Below are 27,827 nucleotides of genomic sequence, written 5' to 3'. Positions count from 1 at the left end.
TGACCTCGTATACCATTAAATATGTTACAATCAACTACTTTTGGTCATACAATGACCTACTGCTTCATAACGGACCCAAAAAGACTGCTCGTCTCGAGGCAAACTCAGAGGGTTTCCACTCCTACAGCAATGCCCTGTCAGACAGTATGGCCCATTATACTTCAAGCAGGCACGAGATGAGGCCTGTCCATAGCAGAATACCTTCTGCTATGGACAGGCCTCATCAGACTTGCATGCATGCATGCCAGTGATGTCACAGATTGTTGCATTGGGTTGCAAACTCCCTGTCTAAAGAGTTCCAGATGCACTCTACAGAGGAGACGGTTTTAGAAAAAAGCTTTCCGAGGCTATCTGAAATACTCCTCCACAATACTGACAAGGGGGAGATACAATCAATAATTAAATCACTAAGGACTCTCGTAGATATGATGGTGCATCTAGCAGAATACTTAAGTATTTTTCTGCAAATATTAGCCCAGTATTTAGCAATATCTCTAAATTTTCCTTTTGGAATAGTCAGTTTCCTGACCAATTAAAGTACTCAATAGTAAAGCCACTTCATAAAAAAGGAGAACAGGGTCACGTAGAAAATTTTAGACTTCCCATCAGTGTTTGCTTAAGTTATAGAAAATGCTGTACGAGGTGTGGCTAGAAAAAAACCGGACTAGTACTGGTGAAACAATAAAACGAATGCAATAAGGCTGAAAGTTGTGTGGCCTGTCACGTGACTCTCGCTCCGCCTACTGCTCGAGTTTCATCTGCCTCCTGCACTCAGTCTGCCCGTGGCATCTGTTTTAAGTAGTTGATGTTTTGTCTGTGCGTCGGAAAATGTTGAGTGTACAGAAAGAACAGCGTGTTAACATCAAATTTTGTTTCAAACTAGGAAGATCTGCAAATGAAACGTTTGTAATGTTACAACAAGTGTACGGCAATGATTGTTTATCGCGAACACAAGTGTTTGAGTGGTTTAAATGATTTAAAGATGGCCGCGAAGACACCAGTGATGACACTCGCACTGGCAAACCATTGTCAGCAAAAACTGATGCAAACATTGAGAAAATCGGTAAACTTGTTCGACAAGATCGCCGTTTAACAATCAGAGCAGTGTCTGAGTTAACAGGAGTTGACAAGGAAAGTGTTAGGCAGATTCTTCATGAAAGTTTCAACATGAACAAAGTGTGTTCAAAAATGGTTCCAAAGTGTCTCACAATTGAACAGAAGGAACGCCGAAGAATGATTTGTTCTGACATCCTGGAAAACATTGAAAGTGATCCCACCTTCTTACAAAATGTTATTACTTGCGATGAATCGTGATTTTTTACTTACGATCCCGAAGCTAAACGCCAATCGATGCATTGGAAAACTCCTGGTTCTCCACGACAAAAAAAAAGCACGAATGTCAAAATCGAAATTCAAGGCAATGATGATTTTTTTTTTTTTTTTTTTTTTTTTGACATCAAAGGGATTGTGCACATTGATTGGGTACCAGAGGGACAAACAGTGAATCAGCATTACTACATTAGCGTCCTGGCTACCCTACGTGAGCGAGTACGGAGAAAACGGAACGATTTGTGGAGTAAAAAGTCATGGATCCTTCACCAAGACAATGCCCCAGCTCACAGTGCGTTGTCAGTGAAGACGTTTTTGGCAAAAAACAACATTCCCATCTTAGATCATCCACCCTACTCACCTGATTTGGCCCCCTGTGACTTTTTTCTTTTCCCTAAAGTCAAGTCAGCTTTGAAAGGAACTAGATTTGAGACTGTTGAAGCAGTAAAAGAAAAAGCGACGGAAGTAATGTATGGACTTACCGAAAATGATCTGCAGCATTGCTATGAACAGTGGAAAATTCGTATGGAGCGGTGTAGAGACCGAGGAGGAGAGTACATTGAAGGAGATAACATGAAATTGTAAATAATTGTAAATAAATGTTTTTTTCCAGCATCAGTCCGGTTTTTTTCTAGCCGCACCTCGTATATACAAATGTAATTGAGCTTTTCAATTCACACAATTTACTGTCAAATGTACAGTTTGGTTTTAGAAGTGGCTTAATGACTGAAAATGATATTGTGGAGCACTGGATGGATTAAATAAAAGATGGTGAATGCTAGGAATCTTCTTTGATTTAACTAAGGCATTAGATTGTGCTGACCACACGTAATTATTGCAGAAATTGGACCATTTTGGAATAATGGATGTATCTCACAATTGGTTCACCTTTTCCCTTAAGAACAGAAGGCAGAAGGTCATTCTCCACAGGACTGAGAATGGCTACAATGTGCAGTCCCAATGGGGCAGAGTTAAGTGGATGGTGCCACCATGGACCAGTGCTGGGGCTGCTGAGCCCCTATTTCTTATTTATATAAATGGCACGTCTTCTAATATTACAGTTGATTCTAAAATATTTCTGTTTGCTGATAACACCAGCTTGGTAGTGAAGGATGTTATGTGCAATAGAGACACAGTATCAAATAACACAGTTCAGTATGTAAATTCGTGGCTTGTAGAAAATAAATTGACGCTAAATCACAGCAGGACTCAGTTTTTACAGTTTCTAACACAAAATTCAACAAAAACTGACATTATGAATACACAGAATGTGGATATGAATAGTGTGCCTCCAGACTGCCAGGTGGTGAACCGAGAGCTACAGACCACCAGGTACCTTTGCAGGCAACAGAAAGTGGTCATTGGCTGCATCACAAGACCACTCCTATGTCCAGTCATGAGTTACTAGGGATCAGCACATCTTTTCCTGGAGAACAGCTATTTAAGGAAACCCAGCATCACTGCAGACATTTCCCATTGACGAAAACTGGCCGATTCATGCACTGACTGCTTGCAGTTCCTAAATTAAGCTCTTGTCAGTGTGCCACTTTTGACAATAGTGGAATGCCGAAAAGTAGGCTTCTGCATTGGAAAAGAGCTTAAGATTAAGCATATCCACTAAGCATGTTTTAGAACCCGACTATTTGATGTGAATACATAAAACTGCAAGCAGACACTTTTTTTAAATCATTATTTATTCATCCCTTGAACTGGTTTTTGAACCTTTTCAGGCTCACCTTCATATGGTTTTTCAGAAGTTACATAGCTATTTCAAGCATAATCTGGGTGCTGTGGCTCTGTGTCAAGAAGATGGAACATGCTTTAATGCATTGCCATGAGTGTTGTTTATCTGTCAATTTGGGTCCAAAGTTCTGTTTTGTACTTACTGTGACAATATGGACAGCTTCTGTTGTTAGTATTCATCCGTCTGCTTCCACTGCGATGGTCAGTTGGTACCCCACTACTCACTTTTACACAATACGTATGGATATACTCTCTGATAATGAAAAATTGCCAGCATCCAGCATGCTATTACTTGTTACCAAGATCTTGACACAAAGATATGACATAGGCCTACTTTGCTCAGAAACAAACACACATAATATCTCTGAGCAAAACAGGCCTGTGTCATATATTTGTAACAAGTAAGTTATATAGCACGTGCTGGATGTTCAGTCAGCATCAGTTTGAATCTGAGTCACACACACATAGCTGGTCAGTCACTAAAAATAAAAAATTAAGGGTTCACGTTGTTGTGGCAACAGACACCACCTGATATGTGCACAATATACGTCACAGATGCAGTACTCCAGTCTGCGCGAGATGGACAATCAAAGTCGATACCTTACTAGCAGCTCAACAGAGAGCGACACCACTGGCCAAGCCAGCAGTAGCTCCAAGTCGCATGTGCAGCCCTGATTGGCGTTCATAGGCTGAACTGTTTCCTACTGCTACTGAAACTAAGTTTGAGCCAATCAAACAAAAGTGTCACTCTGCAAGATGACTTTAGGCCTGTACCACAATAGCAGCCAGCAGTTCCAGTGCAGTCAGCCTTATTGGGAAGATCTTGCCTGGACAATGTCACCGTTAAGGGGGAGTTTGCCAACAGGAGACTGCCGAGTGGAGAGGATTTGGTATTTTAATTCTGCTAAATCTCAAATACTCGGAAAGTGTCTGACTTGGTGTCGTCATAACAAATCTGATTCATACAGACTCTAATGGATTTATCTTGTGAATTATTTTTGGAACTTAGTTTACTTGAGCATGTACTCAGTCAATAAAGTTTCTGTGTGTTTCATTTTTCTCCAGAATTTACTTATTATGTTCTGTTGCCTGCAAAGGTACCTGGTGGTCTGTAGCTCTCGGTATGTAAGTCTGTGAAGTTATATCTTATGTTGCAAATAAATATGTTTAATTGTATACCTAGTGAATGTTTCGTGTGTTACAACTGAAGTAAGTGCCATACCACTTGGTGACGGGGTTTGAAAGAACAAATTTTAATTCGACACACACTGTTCCAGGTAGCCATTATGAACTTCTAAGGTTGTTTCAAGACGGCCACAGCCAATGCTCCGGTGGCTCTGATGCATCCAGTAGTCACACAGCTACAACGGCTGACGGAACAAGCGGTGGCACTCACCATGTCGGGACAAGAGGAGTGGGTTGATAGAACTGTTTGCACCATCTGGCCAACGCCACTATCGTTTCCAGGGTTTGAATGGAAGGTAGAACCCTGGACCTGCCATATACCCTCGAAAGAGCAACACTTCATCGTCCACACAATGAAAGGTGATACACAGCAATGAACATTTTTTTCTTGTTAATGACTGTCCTCTTATTTGGCAGCTGATACAACAGTTGCACTCTGAATCACAGCCCCACTCCCTATCATATACCACACTTAATGCTGGTCCAACAGAATATTTTGATTCCCTAGTCAATTTGGCCACAGCAACACACACATTTTTTTGGGTGCCACAATTGTGTGATGTTATACAGAATGGATGGCATGACCTTAAGGTCTATCACAGGAGTGTTGTATTCAATGTGCCAACGAACAATGCAAACAATCCTACACATCCTCCCTCATTCAGTACACATTGCTCAACCATGCACCCGATGAGGCCCTACAACAGAACTTGCTAAAACTGAAGGACTCCACACTGGATGCCTGCTTAACAATCATACATGCTTTTGAACAATCAGTACAATCCATGGCCTCCATACAGGACTTGGCTTTAGTTATTACATCTCACCAAGTGGCTCGCCCAGCAACAACTTTCTTGGCAGCATATGGACAGACATCACTGCTTTGGTCTTTCCGTGTTCTACAGATCACAGCAAACAGTCCACCCTTAACAATTGCTCTCTTCGGCCCATTTTTAGGCTCCTCCAGGATTATTGCCATAGATGCAGAAACAAACTTCCCATTTGTGACCTGGATGATCTCCATGTCCTCCACCCATACCACCAGAGCATTAGCATGCATCTTTACCTTTTTCATTTCTGCACCAGTGAGGGTATTGCTCTTGTGGTTGCATGGGTTGGTGGAAAGGTTTACACATATCTTCAAAAATCAGATGACTATGTCATCACCATCCCGTCAATGAGGCAAAACACCTTTTCCTTTCTTCCCACTGAGCTACACCTCAAGAAGGTACATTCCCTGCCAAAAGTCTGCACAGCTGTCCTCATCAATCACAACTATTCGTCATCCACCCCTCTGCACTCCACCTTCCCGACCATCTTGCCATCACAGATTTCCCGTATATGATCCATTAAAGGACTTCACTTTCACAATCAGACGCTCCCACTGGCTACCCCTTTGCACTCCACCTTCCTGACAGTCTCACCGTCACAGGTTTTTCATACACGAACCCAATAAGGGTCCTGACTTTCACAAGTGGACACTTCCACTGGATACAGGCCTCCGTCACTCGCCCTCTGGGATGTGCCGTGTTCAAAGCAGAGTTTCTGGATGGGTCACATTATGAAGGGCACGTCAATCAAGTGTGATCTCATTAGGGTCCTTCTCTGCCACAGATGGGCCAATTTTATGTTCCATACAACCTTCTGTTCAACATTCTGCTTCCAGAAGCTGTGCAGCCAACATCTGCTGATGTGGACATTACCCAAGACACTGATCGATGAGCAGCCCAGCTCTTGCTGTGGAAGTGGATCAACATCCTGGACATTGGAGAAGACTGAAGACTGCCTACTCCTCACCTACTCTGTCCCTGGAGGAGAGGACAGCTGTGGCGGCAAGTGCAACAGGCACCAACATCTACCTGCACTACATACATTATGGCATCGGTACTCCAGTCCATGTGAGGCAGAAATTTAAACCAGACAGCTTACTAGCAACTCAACAGAGGGTGATACCAGTGGTTGGGCCAGCAGCAGCTCCATGGCACTTGTGCAGGCTGAACTACACTGCTGCCCACCGTAAATGCAACACCCTGAAGGAAGCATCCGAATCAAGTGAAATTTACACCATGGGTTTGCAGCGATGAGATATGCAACTGATTAGAATTTCAGCGCAGACGCACATCACGCGCGCCTGTGGCGCCACCTCATAGCCCCATTTAAGGCTTGGCGATTTCGACGAGTGTAGGTTTGGCACGTGTGTTTACCTTGTGGTTGTTTCACAAGACGATCAGTTATGCCTCGTAGACAACAGCGAACATCGTTTGATCAAGTATCCGAGTTCGACAGAGGAAGGATAGTGGCTTACCGAGATTGTGGATTATCATACAGAGAAATTGCTAGTCGTGTTGGACGAAACCAAACAACTGTAATGCGGATATGTGACCGTTGGATGCAGGAGGGTACGACGGACCAACGTGGTCGATCGCATTAACCTCGGTGCACCACTGCATGTGCTGATAGGCAAATTGTGCGCATGGCAGTGACGGATCGCTCAGTGACATCCCGAACCATAGCACAGCACATTGCGTCTGTAACGCATCATCCAGTGTCTGCGCGTACTATTCGACGCCGTTTACAGCAGAGTGGTCTGTCCGCAAGACGTCCATTGCTTCGTCTACCATTGACGCAGAACCACAGACATCTCCGTCGCCAGTGGTGTGATGACAGACAGATGTGGACGGCAGAATGGAATGACGTTGTCTTTACTGACGAGGAACGCTTCTGTCTGCAGCACCACGATGGTCGGATTCGAGAGTGGAGACACTGTGGAGAGAGGATGCTGGACAGCTGCATTATGCACCGCCACACTGGTCTTGCACTGGGTATTATGGTATGGGGCGGTATTGGATATTACTCTCGCACGCCTCTAGTACGCATTGCCGGTACTTTAAATAGCCGGCGCTACATATCCGAGGTGCTGGAGCCAGCTGTCCTTCCTTACCTTCAGGGCTCGGCCACAGCCATATTTCAACAGGATAATGCGTGACCACACGTGGCACGCATTGTCCAAAGGTTCTTCGTCAATAACCAGATTGAATTGCTTCCCTGGCCGGCTCGCTCTCCGGATCTTTCGCCGATAGAAAACATGTGGTCCATGGTTGCTCAACGAGTGACCCAGATTACATCCGCAGCTGCCACACCAGATGATCTTTGGCAACGTGTGGAAGCTGCTTGGGCTGCTGTACCCCAGGAACACATCCAACGTCTCTTTTACTCAATGCCGAGACGTGTGGCAGCGGTGATCTCCAAGAATGGCGGCTACTCTGGCTACTGATTCTGGCAGGAACCACATGTCACAGTTGTCTGTAAACGTAATCATTTGATACTTGGTCAACATGTTATCTACAAAATAAATTTTGTTGTGCTACCTCTTGTATTTCTTGGGGTTGCATTTACGGTGGCCAGCAGTGTATTTCCTACTTCCACTGAAACTATGTTTGAGCCAATTAAACTGAAGTGTCACTCTGTGAGATGACTATTTAGGACCATGTCACAATGACAGCTGGCAGTTCCAGTGCAGCCAGGAGCATTGAGAAAACCTTGCCTGGACAATGTGCTCTTCTGCACATCGCCATCACCATGAAGTGGGATTCACCAACAAGACGCCACTGAGTGGAGAGGAAATGGTATTCTGATTTTTTAAAATCACACACATGTAAAAAGTGTTGGACTTAGTGCCATTATATCAAACTTCATTTACACAGACACTTATGGATTCAATATGTGACAGTTATTTTTGGAACTCAGTTTATTTGAGCATTCACTCAGTCAAGAAAGTTTCTTTGCATTTTCTTTTTCTTTAGAAGATAGTTGTTTTGTTAATATCAAACCTGTGAAGTTATTTCTTGTCTTTCTCGCAAGTCTGTTTAATAATATACTTGGTGAGTGTTTCATGTGATATAAATGAAGTAAGGGACATATCATTGGTTGCGGAAGCCGTTATCACCAAAGTGAAGTGGGCGTAGTGCAAGTTGGTTTTTATTCTCTGAAACAGATCTAGTTGACAGTTGCTTTATTCTTTGGACTCTTATTATTTGTTCCTTGGTTGTTTTGTTTTGCATTTGTTTGGACAGTTTATGCCTAGGATTGGTAATACAGTATATAGCAATGCTGACACATGGTAATTGTTTGGATACAACTTAAGTGTAGTCAGGGTACCTATAAAATGTTGACCCCACAAGCAACCAGAGATATCTCAACAGACACGCACAAGCAATATCATCAATTCAAGGGATGACGCGTGCATGCACACATACAAAAAGCAGTTAGCAGACCTCCAAGATGGGTCTGCAGTGACAGATGAAGATTGAGGAGCTGCAGTTGGCAATGGAGGAGCAGGAGAATCCTGTGGTGTGCCCAAGTACAGCATTTAGCAGCAGATGTGCAGCAACAAGCAAACCACTAATGAAGGTTCGGACACTACAGTTCCTGCCAGACAAACCGGAACTTTGGTTTGTGATGCTTGGGCAGGAATTTAATCAGAACAAGGTAGTCAATAAACCCATGGCACTTGTAGTGGCAGTAGACACGGACATCATACTTAAGCCCCTGGCAGAACAGCAGTATATGTGTTTGAGAAAGTTGTTGATCAGTAGGTCTTGTAAACCACTAAATTAATGTATACGGCAGGTACTGAGGTTCAAGAAAATGGAATACAGAACACCCTCCAAATATTGGTGGCACCTATGGGGCACTCTTGGAGAAGAAGAGTTATTTGATTGATGCTGGAACACATATGGCTAGCGCAGCTGCCGGTAGCAGTCAAGGTAGCAGTAGCGACTTGCGATAAAAACGATATCCAGTTGTTGATAATGTTGGCAGACAAAGTTTACACAACATTGGAAAGTACACACACAGCAAATGAAACAATGGTCACAGACTGCTGCATACAGCAAGATATCGCAGCAATACAGAAGGGCCAGCACATGGATATTACTAAACAAATACAAGAGCTTACAGAGCAATTTGATGCACTACAGAGGCAAGTGTCTATGTTATTGCAAAAAGAAGAGCTTACCCATGCAAGGAACAAGTAACAACAGAGCTGTCAGAAATAGCCAACTAGAACAGATTTGTTGGTAACACCAGTTGTTTGGTGACAGAGCAACAAGATGTATGCAACCACGCACACATGCAAATGGTGACAGCGGCTGGCAGGAGGCACAGCAGGCTGTGAATACTAACAGGAATGCCTTCAGCAGAGATGTCAGCCCAGCGAGGAAACCAGCATGATTTTACCTACTCCACCACACAGGTTATATGTTAAAGACATGAGGTCAGGATGCCCCTACCTCACTGATTCAGAACCAGACATTAGTGCACTGACATCCAGAGACAGAAGAACTGCAACCACAATCTTGCAAACGCACCTCACAGCGGCAAACAAGTCACCAGTAGCGATATACAGAAAGTGTGAAATGCAGAAACATTCAGGATTCTGTTACCAATGAATCTTTGTAATAGCAAAGGTGGCAGATGCCATGCCGGGTGCTGATTTCAAGTGACTGATGGGAATAGAGGTACCTATCAGCACAGCGCAAATTAGGAAAGAGAGAAGTCATATGGGTATGCTAGGATGAAAAACAAATCAGATCATGAGCTACACATGCAGTGGTAGTAACTGCAAAAATGGTGCCAACATGGCACATATGCCAAAGGTGTCGCATAACACAGTCTACCACATCAGGATGACTTCAGCACAACCAGCCTCATAGCAGCTGTGGAGGTTAGTCTTAGATTGTTTCGTAGCAGCAAAAGTTGAGGGTTTGTTGAAGACGGGAATGCTACACAAATCTGATAGCCCGTGGGCATTTCTGCTCCACATGGTAAAAAGAAAGATGGCACCTGGAGGCCCTGTGGTGACTAATGGATGTTAAACATCAGAACAGTGTCAGACTACTACCTGGTTCCAAACATCAGGGATTTTACCATTTTCTGGCAGTGACAATATTTACCATATCTGACTGCAAGATGGCATACCATTAGATACCAGTTATGGAAATGAATATATCCAAGACAGCAATAACAAAGCACTTCACTTCCTTTCAGTAAGTGTGAATGCCATTCGACTTGAAGAATGCTTTTTGTTAGTTTTGTTTTGTTTTAGAGCACAAAAACAACTAGTGTCATTATGCGCCCATGTCAAAACTGTAGAGCATGAAGACAAAGACGAGAGTTAAAAACAACTACACATTAATCCCAATTGATGGAAAAGATGACAGCTAAAACAGGGATGTGGAGAAATGTCTATAAATTACGCCATACAGAAACGGAGGTCCTGAACTAAAAACTAAATGGCTTCACCATATTGCTACAGTGGATAAAAAGTAAAATGCGGTCGACAGCCCTCATGTTGTTCACTAAAATGGCCAGTAACTCAGACGGCAAACACAAATGAGAACGTAAGTGGTTAAAAAGAGCATTCCGTCAGGAAATGGCAGTCTGTCAAAGGTTGAGCACAATGAGTACAAAGTGGTGGGGAAGTACCACTTAACAAATGGCGATGGCTAAAAACACAGTGCCCGATATGCAACCTAGCTAAAATAATCACCTCACAGTGAGAGGGCCAAGAGGAGGTCGTCCAATCCACTGGGAGACGCTTAATGGCCCGGAGCTTGTTCCCATGAAGGGAGGACCAGTGGAGATGCCAAAGTGGCAGGCACCACTGCTGACAGACAGCAGCACAGAGATCATCAGAGGGCATGTAATAACTAGTGGGCTGAAATGTGACAACTGCAATCTTGGCAGCAGCATCAGCAGCCTTGTTTCCTGTCAGAATAACGTGACCACAGACCCACATAAACATCACAGTGGCTTCATCAAGAGTGAGCTCTCCTGGACCTGTTACACTAAGGGATGGATGGTGGACAGTACACAGAGGCTTTGAAGAGCACAGAGAGAGTTGGAGCAGATAATGTAATTGAAAAGCCTGTGTTGCTGGAGTACTGTATTTCCTGATACAGGGTGAAGAGCTTTCCTATAAATACTGAGCAGTGTTCTGGAAGCTGATACAGAAAAATGTCGGTGTCAATGATGAAGGCCCACCCGACACCACGGTCAGTCCAAGAGCCATCAGTGTACACAAAGGTACTAACGCAAAGTTTCGTGAGAAGGTCATGAAACTGAAGGCAATAAACCAAGGCTGGAGTAGTGTCCTTACGAAGCAAATCAAGGCCAAGGTGAACGCGGACAGCTGCATGAAGCCAAGGTGGTGAAGGGTTCAACCTACTGGGAAAGTGGCAGATAGTGTAAAGTTAAGCTGCTGGAGCAAGACCTCAAAGCAAACTCCAGGAGGTAACAGAGAAGAGGGACATGTCCCATACTGCCGATTAAAGGAGTCACTGAAGAAGGAGGCATAGGATGGGTGGTCACTCATGGCAGACAAACGGCATGCATATCTGCTGAGGAGAAAGTCATGGTGGTAAGACAGTGGTAGTTTGGCAGCTTCTGCATACACTCTTAACTGGACTAATGTAAAAGGTGCCAATGGCCAAACGAATGCTACAATGGTGGATAGTATCAAGATGGCATAAGAGAGACAGACGTGCAGATGCATAAACAAAACACCCATAATCTGGTTTCATATGGACAAGGGACCGGTACAAATGGAAGAAGGTTGTTCAGTATGCTCCTCAGGAAGTACCACTGAGGACATGTAGGACACTGAGGAACTGCATATAGCAGGCTGCCAAGTAAGACACTTGGGAGGACCAAGAAAGTTTCCTATTGAGCATGAGCCCCAGAAATTTCATACTTTCAACAAAAGGAAGAGCAACTTGCCCAAGACATAAAGATGGTGGAAGGAACCAATAGTGCCACCAGAAATACATAGAAACAGTTTTGTCGGTGGAAAAGCGAAAGCCATTGTCGATGCTCCACGAGTCAAGACAATTGAGAAAGCACTGAAGACACTGCGCTATAAGACAAGTAAGCGGAGAACTGTAATAGATTGCAAAATCATTAACGGAAAGGGAACTGCAGATGCCTAGCAGGAGACAGGCCATTATGGGATTAATGGTGATAGCGAAAAAGGGAGATGCTCAGGATGGAACCCTGAGGCACTGTTTTCCTGGATAAAGGTGTCTGACACGGCAGAACCTATACGTACCTTGAACACTCAGTCTTTTACAAATTACTGAAGGAAATGGGACATGCGGCCCTGGAAGCCTTGAGGATAAGGAGGATACAAGTCTTCTAGCAGGTGGAGAATTGAGAAACAGGGCCACAGTCTAGGATTTCTGCAGAAAACTATTCATGAGATGGGTAGACTGCAGAATGGCACACTCCAAATCCACAATGCGCAGTGGTTAGTAAATTGCGAGACTCGAGCCACCATACCAGCCGGGCATGAATCATATGTTCCATCACCTTGCAAACACAGTAACACAGCTGGTGAGAGAAACTGGGTGGCAGCTAGAAGGAAGGTGTTTGTCCTTACCAGGCTTAGGTATGGGTATCACAGTGGCTTTATGACAGCATCTGGGAAACGTTCTCTCTGCCCAGAGGCCATTGTACATATGAAGCATAAAAGTGGTTATCCGGAAGAGAAAGGTGCTGCACATCTGAATGTGAACGTTGTCTGGTCCTGGGGAGGAGATCGGGATGAAATGAGAGCATGGTCTAGCTCCCTCATAGTAAATGCAGCATTATAGCACTCACAGTTCTGAGAAGAGAAGGGTATTGCCTGAGCCTCCTCTGCTTGTTTATGATGCAGGAAGGCAGGGTGATAATGGAAGGAGCTCGAAATCTCCGCAAAATGCTGGCCCAAGGGGTTACAGAGAGCAGTAGCGTACATAATGATGTCGTCTGCTACTGTCAGGATGGAAAGGATCTTGGTTCCAGAGAGCTGTTGGAGGTTGGCCCACATGACAGAAGAGGGAGTGGAACTGGTAAAATAAATGGTGAATGAAATCCAGCTAGCTTTTTTGCTATCCTGAAGAATGCAACAACACTGTGCATGCAACTGTTTATAATGACTGCAGCTTGTTATCGTCGGATGATGGTTAAAAATGCAGAGAGCATGCTTCCGCACGCAAATTGCATCAGGACATGTCTCGGTCCACCAAGGGACCAGGACACGGTGCGGCAATAAGGATAACACTTTTAAGATATTCTACCTGGTCATCACAACTGGGGAATTATTGTTCGCTGAAGGCTGCCAGGGAGGAGTAAAGGCTCCAGTCGGCCATTTGGATGTGCACATAGGTGAGGTAGGAGTCAGCAAGCAGAGAGCACAAGGGAAATGGTCACTCGAGCATGTGTCAGAGAGAACGGACCACTCGAGACGATGGGTAAGCTGGGCAGTGCAGAAGGATAAATCCAAATGGGAACAGGTGTGTGTGGAGTCTGAAAGGAATGTGGGTGGTCCTGTGTTAAGGCAGAGGAGGTCAAGTTGATTGAGGGTGTCAGCGAAGAGGGTGCTTCTCGGAGAGGTTCTGAGGAAGTCTGCCCTGGTAACATTGAATAATGGAGGAATGTAAACGGTACAAAGTGAAAATGTCAAGTGTGAAAGGAAAAGGCGAACTGCAACCCCTTGAAGTTGGGTAATTAGGGATATGGTTTGACTATGAAAGTTATCCCATATGAGCAGCATGATCCCCCTCCCAATAGATGAAATGCCGTCCTTGAGGGAAAGGTAAAAATGGACCGGGAGGAAAGGCGACAACTCAAAGCGGTCGTGAGGATGCAATTTTGTTTCCTGAAAGCAGAGAACAAGTGGATGCTGCAATTCTAAGAGCAGACGTACATCCTCTTTGTTGCATCGAAGACTGCAAACATTCCATTGGAGGAGAGCCATGATGAAAAAATGAGGGGGTATCAACTCGGCAGCTGCCGAGTGCCAGCTTTCGTAGACTCACTGCTACACGGCACAGAGGCAGAAAGAACCTGCTCCATGAGGTCTACAGAAGCATCGGCATTCTTCCTCCATTGGCCTATGGAGTCCAGAGCAGAAAAATGGTTGTTTGTGTGCACTGGCAATACGGAGGTTGGCCTGGCGATGCACGGCAACACCATAGAAGAGGATCTTCAAGTTGGTAAAGGAGAAGACTGTTTGCTTTTGCCTGACTTCTTCGGGCCTTTCTGGTTAGCAGAGGAAGACTCACGGGTTAGTTGGCTGGAGGGATGCAGAAAGTCTTCACAGGAGCATTTCATCTGTCCTTTCCCACCTGCCAGTTATGCAGCAGGTGACTTCGCCCTGAGAGACGAATGTTTGATGGCATGTTGCCCAGCTGGAGGAGGAGACAGGGATGCTACCATTATGCTGGGTGATTTCACAATTGCGGGGCTAAATTTGAGGTCGCATGTCCGCCTGTCCATGTCCTTCGTGGAGCGAGATGTAGCAAGAACAGTACTGTAGGTGCCAGATGGTGAACAAAGGTTTTCCAACTAGCCAACGACTTGCAAGCTACTGGGTAAGGCACTTTTTCCTTTATCCAGATATTCTGGACAGCCTACTCATTGAGATACATGGGACAATTGCAGGACGTCGTGGCATGGTTCCCACTGCAGTTGATGCAGCGGGGAGAAGGAGGTGGACAATGGCCCTCGTGAGCATCCCTACCACGAGTTCCACATTTGGCTGGGCGTTGACAGGGCTCTCATGTGTGGTTGTAACGATGACACTGGTAGAATCCCATCATGTTCATTATATATGGTCTGACCGTGATAACTTCATAACCTGTTTTGATCTTTGACAGAAAAAGCACTCCATAAAAAGTGAGAGTGAGGGCACTAAGGAAGCATCTACTTTTCTCATTACCCAATGGACTGCAATGACACACTGATCTGACAGGTAGATTTGGATTTCTGCGTTGGTCAGCCCATTGAGCAGCCTAGTGTAAATAACACCATGGGAAGAATTCGGCGTTCAATGGGCCTCAATATGAACAGGATAGCAACAGAGGAGCGAAGCTGCAGGAAGTTATTGTGCTTGAGAATTAGAAGTAGCCTCCAAAAGCAAAGTGCCACTGTGTAAACGAGGATAGGATTTCATAGGGCCAACAATTGCATCAACACCTTTCTGAATAATAAATGGATTTACTATAGCGAAGAACTGACCGTTTTCAGTGTGAGAAACAAGGAATCGTGGTGCAGCTGGGAGGGTCTTTGAAGCATTAGCCTCATTCCATTTACATTTCATAGACATTGATTGTGAAGATGATTGGCTCATTGCGAGAAAATCCCCCACAATTGTCAGCATCTCCAGCGGTGGATAGTTCACGCCTAAGGCTGGTAACAATGTTTACAACAATCCTGAAGTGTGGTAATTATTTTGATATGACATATGGGTATGCAGGGTACCAAGAAAGTATTTCTTGTGGTGTCACCGCCAGACACCACACTTGCTAGGTGGTAGCCTTTAAATCGGCCGCGGTCCATTAGTATACGTCGGACCCGCGTGTTGCCACTGTCAGTGATCGCAGGCCGAGTGCCATCATACGGCAGGTCTAGAGAGACGTCCTGGCATTCGCCCAGTTGTACAGCCGACGTTCATAGCAGTGGTTCACTGACAATCACGCTCTCTTTTGCCGAGACGATAGTTAGCATAGCCTTCAGCTACGTCATTTGCTACGACCTAGCAAGGCGCCATTACCAGTTATATTGAGCTTATTATAAAACCTGTACCGTCAAGAGCGATGTACACCAATTATGGATTAAAGTTAAGTATTACACCATCTACGTACTTTATTTGCAATTCTCAAGACATTGTCCTGTTCCAGACCTCACACCAGTCTGCGTGTAATGCACGCGTGCATTTCGGCCTCCTCTAGCAACACGGTGTTGGCTCTTCTGCCAACACATCATTTCTCTTTCTTAATTCGCCACTCTCAGTGAGTCATACAATAGGTGTGGTACCTAGAATCTCTCCCGTGTTGTTCAGATAAGACTCCATCTATGCAAGGAATGACTTGGCATCATACCATTTTAGTTTCCCTAGTATAATTTTATGGTATATATGATAAAAGGCTTTGCAAGATCACAGAAAATGTCATCAGAGCAATTTTTATTTAGTTCTACCAGAACTGTTTTTATTTAATCATATATTGCTTACTCAGTGGAGAAACATTTATGGAAACAAAGTGGGCTATTTTCTGCTGTTTGCTACATTCTCAATGAGTTTTGAGAAATCGGGAGGGAAGGAGATGGTCCTATAATTAATAAGAGATCACTAGCACATCTTCACTTTTATAAATGGATATTACTACTGCGTACCTCAATCTTTCAGGAAATACACATTTAATTGTTGACTCGTTACTGAGGTCAGCACAAGATTCTAGTACTTTAGTTAAAATAGCATAAAATCCTGCAGAGTTATTAATTTTCAGTGACATAACGATTTTTATGATTTCTCTAACAGTTGATTCAGCAAAACTGACCTGTTGGTGGATTATGAAATCCCTGTCAACATAACTCTAATGGGTCTGCTTTTCATAGCCCACTTTTTGTCCCTCTGACTTCTGCTGCTGTTAGGAAAAATTCATTGAATCTAGTGACTAATGATTTGAATCTAACATTGTTTACCTTGTTTCTACTATTATCTGGTTTACAAAGCCATGTGTTTGATGAAGGATATGTTAACACTGCAGTCTCACTGTTGGCACATCACTGTGCACTACATTATTCTTCAGCTTTTCACACTGTTAGCTCAGTACATTGCTTGAAGTGGTATGAAGCGAAAAGAATAATCTTACAACAGTAACTGTGGTTTGTTCATGCCAAAAATGTTGTTACTGGTGAGGACAAAGAAGAGAAGGAATGGGTGGCTCTTTTGAATGCAGAACATCTACACTGCAATTCAGCTGAACTCCTGAAAGCACACAATTAACCAATCATGCTGAGAAAGCCTGAGATATCACATGCTTTTCTTTTAAATGGAATGGTTGTTGTATAGTTTATATTTTGTAGCATGAAAAGAGCATTCTCTTAAAGACTCATAACCATATACAAGTATAAACTTGTTTCACCTTGGGGGCCTGTACTATTTTCAGCAAAAAATGGTTCAAATGGCTCTGAGCACTATGCAGCTTAACTTTTGAGGTCATCAGTCGCCTAGAACGTAGAACTAATTAAACCTAACTAACCTAAGGACATCACACACATCCATGCCCGAGGCAGGATTCGAACCTGCGACCGTAGCGGTCGCTCGGCTCCAGACTGTAGTGCCTAGAACCGCACGGCCACTCCGGCCGGCTATTTTGAGCACTACAGATTAATATGCCATGCCAGTGGCTATTGAATGGTACAACCAGATACAGTTGGTGGTACATGTTGGTGTGAATGATGCCTGGCACTTGGGTTCTGATGCCATTCTCAGTTCCTTTCAGCAGATGGCCAATTTGGTGAAGGCAACTAGCATCACATGTTGGGTTCTACATATATACTCCACTAGCCACCATGCGGTGTGTGGCGGAGGGCACTATTTGCGCCAAAGTCTTATTTCCCCCTCTCTGTTCCACTCGCGGATCACGTGAGAGAAAAATGATTGTCTGAATGCCTCAGTACAAGCTCTAATTTCCCTATCTTTGAATGGTGATCACTGGGTGATTTGAAAGTTGGTGGTAATAATATACGCTCTGGGGGCCTACATTCTTGGTGAAGATCGGATTTTGGAATTTAGTGAACAGCCCCTTCCATTTAGCGCGTCCCGCTTCAAACTTTCTATGAGATTTGTAACGCTCTTGCGATGGCTAAATGCACCAGTCACAAATCTTGCCACTCTTCTTTGGACCTTCTCAATCTCTTGAATCAGACCCAACTGGTAAGGGCCCCACACAGATGAACAATACTGTAAGACTGGAAGAACTAAAGTATTGTATGCAATTTCCTTTGTTGAAGGACTGCATCGCTTCAGGATTCTACCAATAAAGCGCAATCTAGAGTTCACCTTACCCATTACTTGTGTAACCTAATCATTCCATTTGAGATCATTTCGAATAGTAAAACCAAAATACTCGACGTATGTTACCGCTTCCAAAGACTGGGCATTTATTTTGTACTCTTACATTAACAGGGATTTTCGCTTTGTTATACGCAGTAGGTTACACATACTAATATTGAGAGATAACTGCCAGTCATTTATTTTCTGCAAATCCACATTTTAGTGTGATACTACTTTCCCGTAGACTACAGCATCATTGGCAAATAGTCTAATGCCGCTGTCAATACTATCAACCAGATCATTTAAGTAAATCGTAAAAAGCAGTGGACCTATTATGTTGCCTTGTCGCACATCTGATGTTACACTTCTTTCTGTCAAAGTCTCCCCATTCAGGACGATATACTGCTCTCTGTCTGTTAGGAAACTTCCTAACCAGCCACATGTCATCCGATACAGCATAAGCATGCACTTTTTGGAGCAAGCGACAATGAGAAACTGAGTCGAACACCTTTAGAAAGTTGAGAAATATGGCATCAACCTGGGAGGCAGTATCTAGAGCCTGTTGTATATCATGCACAAAGAGGGCCAGCTGTGTCTTGCATGACCGCTGTTTCCTAAAACCGTGCTGGTTTCTGCAGATGAGCTTCTCAGAGTCTAGAAAGGTCATTATGTCTGAACACAAAATATGTTCCTTGATTCTGCAACAAATTGATGTCAGTGAAATTGACCAGTAATTACGTGCATCCGATTTTCTACCCTTTTAATAGATTGCTATGACCTGGGCCTTCTTCCAGTCCCGTGGAACTTTCTGCTGTTCCAATGATGTCTGATAGATGATGGATAAGAATGGTGCTATATTAGTAGCATAGTCAATGTAAAATCTTACAGGGATACCGTCTGGGCCAGATGACTTCCTGGTGTCTAAGGATCTTAACTGTTTTACAACCCCAGATACACTAAACACTATGTCAACCACCCTTGCGTTTGTTTGATAATTGAAAGGGGGAATGGTGCTGCAGTCCCCTACCGTAAATGCGTTTTTGAAAGCTATGTTTAGAATTTCGGTCTTCTGTTTATCATCATCCATACATTACCCGTTTTGTCAGCAAGCAAAGGTATTGAATTAGTTGTAGGATTCATAGAATTTAGATAGGACCGAATTTTTTGGGGTTATTTTTAGAATCTGCACATAAAATACTGGTTTCAAATTCGTTAAAAGAATCTCTCATTGACCTTTTGACAGTTGCTTTCATTTCACATAATTTCTGTTTGTCAGCAGGGCAGTGATACTTTTAAAATGACTGTGCAAAATTCTCTGCTTTCTCAGCAACTTCCTAATACGTTTGTTGAACCCAAGTGAATCCTTTCCCTCCGCTATATTTTTGCTAGGCACATACTTCTTTATCATTTGGTGGACAATACCTTTAAATTCAGACCAAAGATCTCAATATCTTTGTGTCCTGCGGTGAATGCTTGGAGCTATGAAGATATTCATTAATGACACTATTTACTTTCCCAAACAAGAAAACTCTACACTATTTTTTTTATTTTTTTTTTCTCCAGTCAATGACATAGAAGCCACAATGACGTTATGGTCACCAATATCTTCTTCTAGATTAACTTCCTCAAAAAGATCAAGTCTGTTTGTTGCCAAGATATCTAATATGTTTCCATCTCGTGTTGGTTTTCTAACCAATTGCTCAAAGTTATATGTTGAGAGTGCTCCTAGAAAAACTTCACACGAGTCTTTGCTTCTGCCCCCTGTGATAAACATGTAATTTTCCCAGTCAATGGACGCCAGATTAGTCTCCACCTACAACTAATGAATAATTTGGATATTTATTTCCTATGTACTCAAGACCTTCCCTGAAACGTTCTGTGATGTATGTTGCAGATGCTGGTGGTCTATAAAAACATCCTAATACAATGGTCACTCCTTGTCTAATTGACAGCTTTATCCAGACTATTTCACAGTCTGACCCAGTATCGATCTCGACTGTGTTTAAACAGCTTTTAACTGCAATGAACACACGGCCTCCCACAGTATCAGTCCTAAGGCTAAGCTCACTACTTGTAACATCATATCCATGGTTGACCGCAGTCCTCTGATCTGGAGCGGAGTGCAAGTTCTAAACCAGAGGCTCAGACTATTCTGTGATGATATTGGATGCGAATTTCTGGACCTTTGCTATAGGGTGGAAAACTGCAGGGTTCCCCTTAATAGGTAAACTGCAGGGTTCCCCTTAATAGGTCAGGCTACTAGGGTACTGGAATATGTGTGTGAAGTGCAAATAGGGGTTGTTTAGGTTAAAGGAAACCCCTTGGGATCAGAGGTGAATTGCCTTGCAAAATCAAAGATACGTCAGCCACAATGTTCTCAGAGAACACACATCCTCACATATTGTACACAGAAGAGATTAATAAGATATTAGTAAACTGCTGGAGAATCCCAGGAGAGGTCTCAGAATGATCACTTATTGAAAATTATAATGCACAGGTAGTGTTAGGAACAGAAAGTTGGTTGAAACTGGAAGTGGATAGCAACAAAATCCTAACTTCAGATTGGAATATTTATCACAAGGATAGGTTAGTCATCAACGAAGGCAGCATATTTACTGAAGTAAAGAATTTGACAACATCTGAATTAATGTGGGTGAAATTATGCATTAAAGGTGGGTCAAAAATGTAATTAGAAGCTTTTGTAGACCACATGCATCAGGAGCTGTGCTGGTAGAACATTTCAGAGAGAATTTTGATATCCCAATCATGCCATTGTAAGATGGGGTAATTTCACCTCGTCAGGTATAGATTGGGAGAGTCAAGATATCAAAACTAGTGCTAGAGACAGGGATTGGTGTGACAGTATTCTGAATGTCTTGACCGAAAATTACTTTGAGCAGATAATTGGAGAACCAACTTGAAAAAGGAACGCCTTAGACCTCCTAGCTACAAACAAAACTTATCAAATCAGTTTATGTGGAGGAAGGTTTCAGTGAACGTACTGATGTGAGAGGTATACAAGGATTGTTAAGAAAGATAGGAAATTATTTTTGTTTAGCAAGAGTGACAAGATACAAACCACAGGGTATCTAAGTTGTTGGCATCATATATTCAGTGATGAGGTTGAAGACATGGAGCACAAATAGAAAAAATTCAAAAGCATTGTTAAATATGTCTTAGACAAGTATGTTGCAAGCAAGGTCTTGAGGGATGGGAGAGACCCACCATGGATCACTTTCAATGTTAGAAAACTGCTACATAAACAAAGGGAGCATCCGAGATTCAATGGAAGGCAAATGTTAGCAAACAAATAAAAGCTGTGCAAAGCAAAAACAAGTATAATGGGGTCGACCAAAGCATCCGATCCCACCCGTCTGTTTTGACCCATGATGTAAGGCTGCTGTTGTGTGTGATGTCACAACGGCGCGGAATTTAGTTTGTGAGAGTGTTGTGTTTGTAGATGTCATTTTGATGAGATTGGTGGTGCTCTCTGGTGGTGTGTTAGGTGACGTTTTTGGTTTAGTTTGCATGTGTGGCGTGTTTATAGGTGGCGTATTGTTGCACTCAGTGGTTCTCACTGGTGGTGTGTTTATGGGTAGCGTGTTACGTGGCGTATGGGGTTCATTTGTGTTATAGCATTGCACATGTGTGGCATTGGGACTGTGCTTTCAGCGAAATATTTTTGAGTGAGTTAACGATTTTAGTTTTGTTATTTCGACGTTATTGTAGCTTTTTTTTCTGTTCGTCGTGTATGAATTTTGGTAAATTGCTTTTTTATGTCTTTGGTAGGTATGGATATGACTGACAAGGTCAACAGTTTTCGGTTGTTGGCAATGATGGGGGACAGATCGTTCTCTCTAATAAAATTTCTTCAAATATTCGGATTTTTGGATGAAGTTGTGAAGTGTTTAGTATGTCGTGAAGAAATGAGGCTTACGAAAGTTCCTGCGTCTCGGGCCAGGGACGGCTGTAGGTGGAGCTGTCGTAAGGATAACAGGTCAAGGGAAGTGTTCGATTCCAATGTGTGTTTGTGGCTGTGGGTGTTCCAGTATTGGGAGTTGCTGTTGAGCTATATAGGTCAAGGGAAGTGTTATTTGTGGGATCGGGAGCTGATGTTGAGCTATATAGGGCAAGTGATGCGTTCGATTCCAGAGGATATTGTGTTTAGTGGAATTTGGGGAGTTTTGTGTTGTCTGTTTTTTCGTTGTTTTGTGTGGTTTGGTATGGTGGTGTATGTCTAAATTTGTTTATATTTACTTTGTCCCCAGCCAAAAACCCCCAAATTTCTACACTTGCCCTGTAAGTTTCTTTAGGTTTTTTGCGGTACGTGTGTGTATTGGTTTTTCAATGTATTTTCGGGTTTGTGGTCATGTTTACGTAATGACGTCATAGACGTTATATTGGAGTCGTCGTGCATGGTCGTTTCCACCATATTTGTGACGTCATGGGTCAAAGCAAACGAGTGGAATCGGACGCTTCTGTATTTCCGTATAATGAGATCAAAATGTTGTCAACTGATCTGAGTGAAAACCCCAAGAGGTCTTGGTCTTATGTAAAATGAGTATGCGGTTGGAAATCATCTATTCAGACACTCAGTGACCATAAAGGCACCAAAATGAAGGTAACAAGGAGGAGGTCGAAATATTAAATTCAGTCTTCTGAAATTGTTTCACTGCAGAAAATCATAATATGGTTCCTTCTTTAAATTATCATATGAACATTGAAATGGCAGATATTGGGATAACTGATCGCAAAACAGAAAAGCAATTACAATTACTTAGTAGAGAATGGCATCAGGACCTGTAAGATTCTGCAAAGAATATGCAAAAGAACTTGCTCCCCTTTTCGCTGCAGTTCATCACAGGTTGCTGGAGCAAAAGGGGACCTAGCAACTAGAAACAAGTGACACTGCCCCATACTGCTGTCTAGTGAAAAAAAGAAAAAATGACCTTACTGAGAAATTGAAGCTGATTTGCAACTGGATTCAGGACTTCCTTGCAAATGGAACTCAAAATGATACTCTTAATGGAACAAATTCTACAGATGTAAAGGTAATTTTTGGAGTACCACAAGGAAATGTGATGGGACTGTTTACAATATATATAAATGATCAAGTACAAAGCAGTTTAAGTTCTTTAAGACTTTTCACAAATGATGTAGTCTATAAGAAAGCAGGAATGCCGGAAGACAGTATCTATCTGCAAAATGACCAACAGAAGATTGATGAATGGTGCAATCCCTGGCACTTGATCATAGACATAAATAAATGTAACATACTGTGCATACACAGGAAATGAAATCCACTACTGTACAACTATACCACTGATGACGAATTTCTGGAAACAAAAACTGCTGCAAAATATCTAAGAGGAAGCATGCAGAGTGACCTTATGTGGATTGATCGCATAGGCCTCACATAAATAGAAGGAAAAGCAGACAACAGATTGAGACTCACAGTAAGAATGTCGAGAAAATTTTACTCATCCACTAAGTATGTGGCTTACAAGGCGCTTGTTCAACCAATTCTTGAGTATCATTTATCAATTTGGAACCCTCACCAGGGGAGGACTGATACAAGAGAGAAAGATGATCTATCGAAGAATGACGAGTTTCATCACACGGTCATTTAGCTGGCACAAGAGTGTTAAAGAGATGTTCAACAAACTTCTGTGGCATATGTCACAAGAGAGGCATTGTGTATCATGAAGAGATTGACTACTTAAATTTCGAGTGACTACTTTCGTGTAAGAGTTGGACAACACATTACTTCCTCCCACACACACCAAGTGAAATGATCATAATGAAAAAAAAAAATCAATAAATTAGAGCTAATATAGAGTCTTACTGACAATTATTCTTCCCATGCACCATTCAGGAGTGGAACAGGAAGGGGAATCAGTTAGTGGTACCTGAAGTACCCTCTGCCACACACCATTAGGCGATGTGCAGAGTATTGATGTACATGTAGATATAGCATAAACCTATACTGAAAACAGAATTATTCCTTACTGTTTAATTTTCAAATCATCATTCCTCATTTGTTTCATATCACATTTTAGGGATTTGTAGATGACAAAATATTTCTGAGAGTCGAAGCTGCAGAGGCACATTATTGTTCCAAGAGGGCAACTTTAACAAAATACAACAGCATACATTAAAACTGTGCATACAAAACATTTCTGTGAATTATCTACTTGCACCAAAAGAGGAAGAACAACAACAATAAAATGTGCTCTTATATGTGAGGGAACCAATAAGTGAGATACAAAGAAGTTGCCTGCCTTCAACTTACCCAATCTCTTTGCCAAACTGTGTTTGTTCCCCCTCATTAATACCAGTCTGAGACAACTTGTAATAAGCAATAACAGTTGTTAAAAAATTACTGGTGAACGAAGGTATCGTACAACCAAATGAGACGGGCATTAATGCTACACACGTTTCCAGGAGCATGCTTAACAATCCTGCGGTTTCTTTTTCATGTCTTTCAAGTCTTGAAACTACATAATTCATTATCAAGTTTTGAAATGGTTCATCATTTGGAGCCTCCACTGCACATTTTGAAACTGCCTCAAGTGTACCAACCGATTTTCGACACTCTTCTGCACTGTGTAGTAAATAGTGCAGGGAACGCTCATCTGCAGTGATGGAATGTAAGATTCTTATAGTGTTCTCTGGTAACATAGTAGTCTCACAATTTAATGTTTTAAGTGGTTCCAGTAAACACCTTACTGTTGACTCATTTATGTACTTGTCACCCCTGTTGTGAAATATTTTTATCACAGTTTCTGTAATTACTTTTTTCAGCGGAATACTACATGAGTGTGCATTTAAAGATGTTATAAGGGCAATTAGGATATGCTGCAATGGCACTACTCCAGTCTGCTCACTGAAATAATCAAGAATAAAACTGTCTCCTCTTTTATAGCATGCCATAATACCTAAAATACTGACAGAATGAATAAATATTCCTTCCTTAATTGCAGAAGAGGTGAGCTTATTGTTAAAATCAGTACTGTGACATGAATATGTTGGGTGCTTTAAATACTGAAGTATTGAACCTGACACAAATTTTAAAAATGCAGACACTTTTGACTGAAAACTGAAGAAAATATTTCTTCCAAGAGTGCCATGCAGCCAATGGAAACACCAAATAGCTCTTGGGTCAAGAGCAGCAATTACATGAAATGGATAAATTAATGCATCCCCTGTTGTAGTGTGTATATGCATGGTGATCAAAATCATAAATGCATTAATTATTTCTTCTATCCAACTGTTTTTGAAGCGTGCCCAACTCTTGGGCATTTCGTTCGACATTGCAAGTATAAAATGTACCAGTTTTATCAATTTGTTATGCACAGGATTTGAAAAATTCAATCCTTGTACAAAAGATGGGGTGGTGCCGATTGCAGCATCTATATAGTACAACCGTAAGCTTTCTACAAGATTTATATAACATTCCTTCACAAACGCCAACGACGGGGACGACATTATTCTGGCATGCACTTTTAAGCTTAATGTGAATTCTTCTTGGCTCTTCTGGCTAAGGCTGTGCTGTAAATTGCTTTGAAGAGTGGGCCAGCTTTCAAATGATATACTGTCCGGTAAATTAACAGATAACAACTCTCGTAACGCATGAATACGTACAAAAAAAGATTTGTGTGGCGAAGTTTTGCGGCATAAACTTTCAAAATATTTTGACGGCACAAGTTTAGTATTATCCCTATACTGCAGCAATTTGTGAGTGTTGATCAAATTTCCACCTGTTACAGACAAATGAATCCAATCAAAGTCAGAATATTCTGCACGCTGTTTAATTGCATCAGCAATGTCTTCAATGAATAACTTCACTTCTGCGGAATCTTTTACAGCTTTATATATATTGTGGGAAACTATTTTCCATGTCTGCTTTTTTATTTCACCACTGTATCTAATCTTCCTGCGCACCGTTTCATTAAATTTTTCCTTGGTTATCATCTTAATCCACTTTACAATTTCGTCATTGGTAGCATCTTGATGAGGTAAAAAATTCATTTTCATGTTACATGGCAAGATGATTATTCCCCTAACAGCTGTTCATTCACTTTCTTCGTGAAGACCTTCACCTAAGCTTCAATTCACACTTCACTGATGTTCAGTGCTGCAATAGCACCTGCCTTTTTGATATTAACCCTATCCCAACTCCACTACACAGCACAATATTAACGGTGATATCCTATAGCTTCAAGCTTCCAAGTAATGACACGAGTACACGACTCATTCAGAGTAAGTGTTGGGAGAAGCCGCTGTCAAAGATACTATTTAGCAACACAGATTCAATGACATTTCTAACGCCGTTCAACTTCTTGCAAACTGTAGACAGTAGTATTGCATGCTGATGTGTCGCTTTAATTAGATGAAAAGGAAATTTTTAAACTGCGAATAAAACACATTGTGAATACGAAGAGAGTAGTGGGAACTTGTGGCAAACACGACACAAAGCTGTTGTTCTAGAGGCTGTTTTTGAATATTTATCTCACGCCGTGAATTATATTTTAGATATGTTTGAGAGTACGCGACTGGGGATTAAAGGGGATTATATTTGTCGTGCAGGCCGACAGACTGCTTGTCACGGTAGTGAAGTCGACAGCGTAATGTACGTTGGGTGAGTCAAACGTGAAAGTCCAGGAACAAAAACGAGCGAAGTCCATATGATCGTCGCGATGTATCGGTTTTGCCATAAATACAGAGATTAACAGACGACAAAAGCAGCAACAATAGTGCCAAATCATTATTTACTCTTTATTAAAGTATGAGAAGCAGAACGACAATTAACTTTAATTACACATACAGAACCTGGAAGAGGACGCTGCTTATGTTATGAAATGGTTTCAATTATAAAGAATCAGCTTTTGAAGCATTTGTCGAGGTAATGTAGCGTCAGTATGTTGTTGTGCACTTTACATGTGTTTCTTGCGAGTAGTTGGATCACAAAATATTTCATTTTCCCAGATTCACCAAAAATTTGTCAGCTGATAAGATCAATTTGAGCACATTTAAAGGTGAAGGTGAACTGTCAAACCTCCAACTGGATGAGGCTGTGCTCACTGATTTGCTGGAGCTGCCATCATGGCTTCAGCTTACAAGTGCAACCTGCAACAAAGTTGCCTTCCGGATTCAGTGGACGAAATTAAAAAGTGTTCCTATTTGTCTTGTAAGTTAAAAGTTAACATATCAAGCTGCCACATCTCTTTTTTTTATGCCTCCAAAGTAAATTGATATAACTAATGAACATTACACACAGAATTGTACCCATTTATTTGTTTCTTTGTTCTTGTTACAACCATGCCCCCTCCCACTGAAAGAAACACTTTTGCTAGAAGCAGTAACATCATATGTATGTTTCCAAGCAGATATGTTTTGGTGGTGCTACTGTCAGACTCAGAAATGATAACAATTTAATAGCAGCATCCATAACAATTATAGAAATAAACAAAACATTAATGAATAACTATTTCTATAGAAAAAAGGTTGAAAAATGTTTAAAATGTAATATTGTACCCGAATATGCAGATAACATAGAGTGACAGTATTGAAAATTATACCTGATTAGTGATGAGTTGTGGAAAAAAAAAGCGTAGCAAAAACTTCTAAATGAAGGGAACAGATCAGTAGTACACTTGATAACATTCAGTGGCATCTATCATTTTACTAA

The 27,827-nt window shown here is 42.1% G+C and overlaps 2 protein-coding genes across 6 annotated transcripts in view; one reads left to right on the top strand and one right to left on the bottom strand.

Annotated features, from left to right (window-relative positions):
• The window catches only part of LOC126199111 (protein broad-minded-like), a 277,633-nt gene extending 251,251 nt beyond the window's left edge, over window positions 1-26,382 (bottom strand). For 2 of the 3 annotated variants that reach the window (XM_049935865.1, XM_049935866.1), the window contains exon 1: window positions 24,429-26,382. In XM_049935865.1, coding sequence (XP_049791822.1) covers window positions 24,429-26,173 — 1,745 coding nt within the window. In that variant the 5' untranslated portion in view covers window positions 26,174-26,382. Of the gene's footprint in view, window positions 1-24,145; window positions 24,409-24,428 lie in introns of those variants that run through there. The other variant, XM_049935867.1, reaches the window with a different exon arrangement.
• A 69-nt stretch (window positions 26,383-26,451) lies between these two features.
• The window catches only part of LOC126198474 (UHRF1-binding protein 1-like), a 458,855-nt gene continuing 457,479 nt past the window's right edge, over window positions 26,452-27,827 (top strand). For all 3 annotated transcript variants that reach the window (XM_049934830.1, XM_049934829.1, XM_049934832.1), the window contains exons 1-2: window positions 26,452-27,041; window positions 27,125-27,326. In XM_049934830.1, coding sequence (XP_049790787.1) covers window positions 26,998-27,041; window positions 27,125-27,326 — 246 coding nt within the window. In that variant the 5' untranslated portion in view covers window positions 26,452-26,997. The remainder of the gene's footprint in view (window positions 27,042-27,124; window positions 27,327-27,827) is intronic.

The sequence above is a fragment of the Schistocerca nitens genome, chromosome 8 (assembly GCF_023898315.1).
Source record: "Schistocerca nitens isolate TAMUIC-IGC-003100 chromosome 8, iqSchNite1.1, whole genome shotgun sequence".
NCBI lineage: Eukaryota > Metazoa > Arthropoda > Insecta > Orthoptera > Acrididae > Schistocerca > Schistocerca nitens.
The sequence above is the reverse complement of the archived record's forward strand: the minus strand, read 5'-3'. Positions and strand labels throughout refer to the sequence as shown.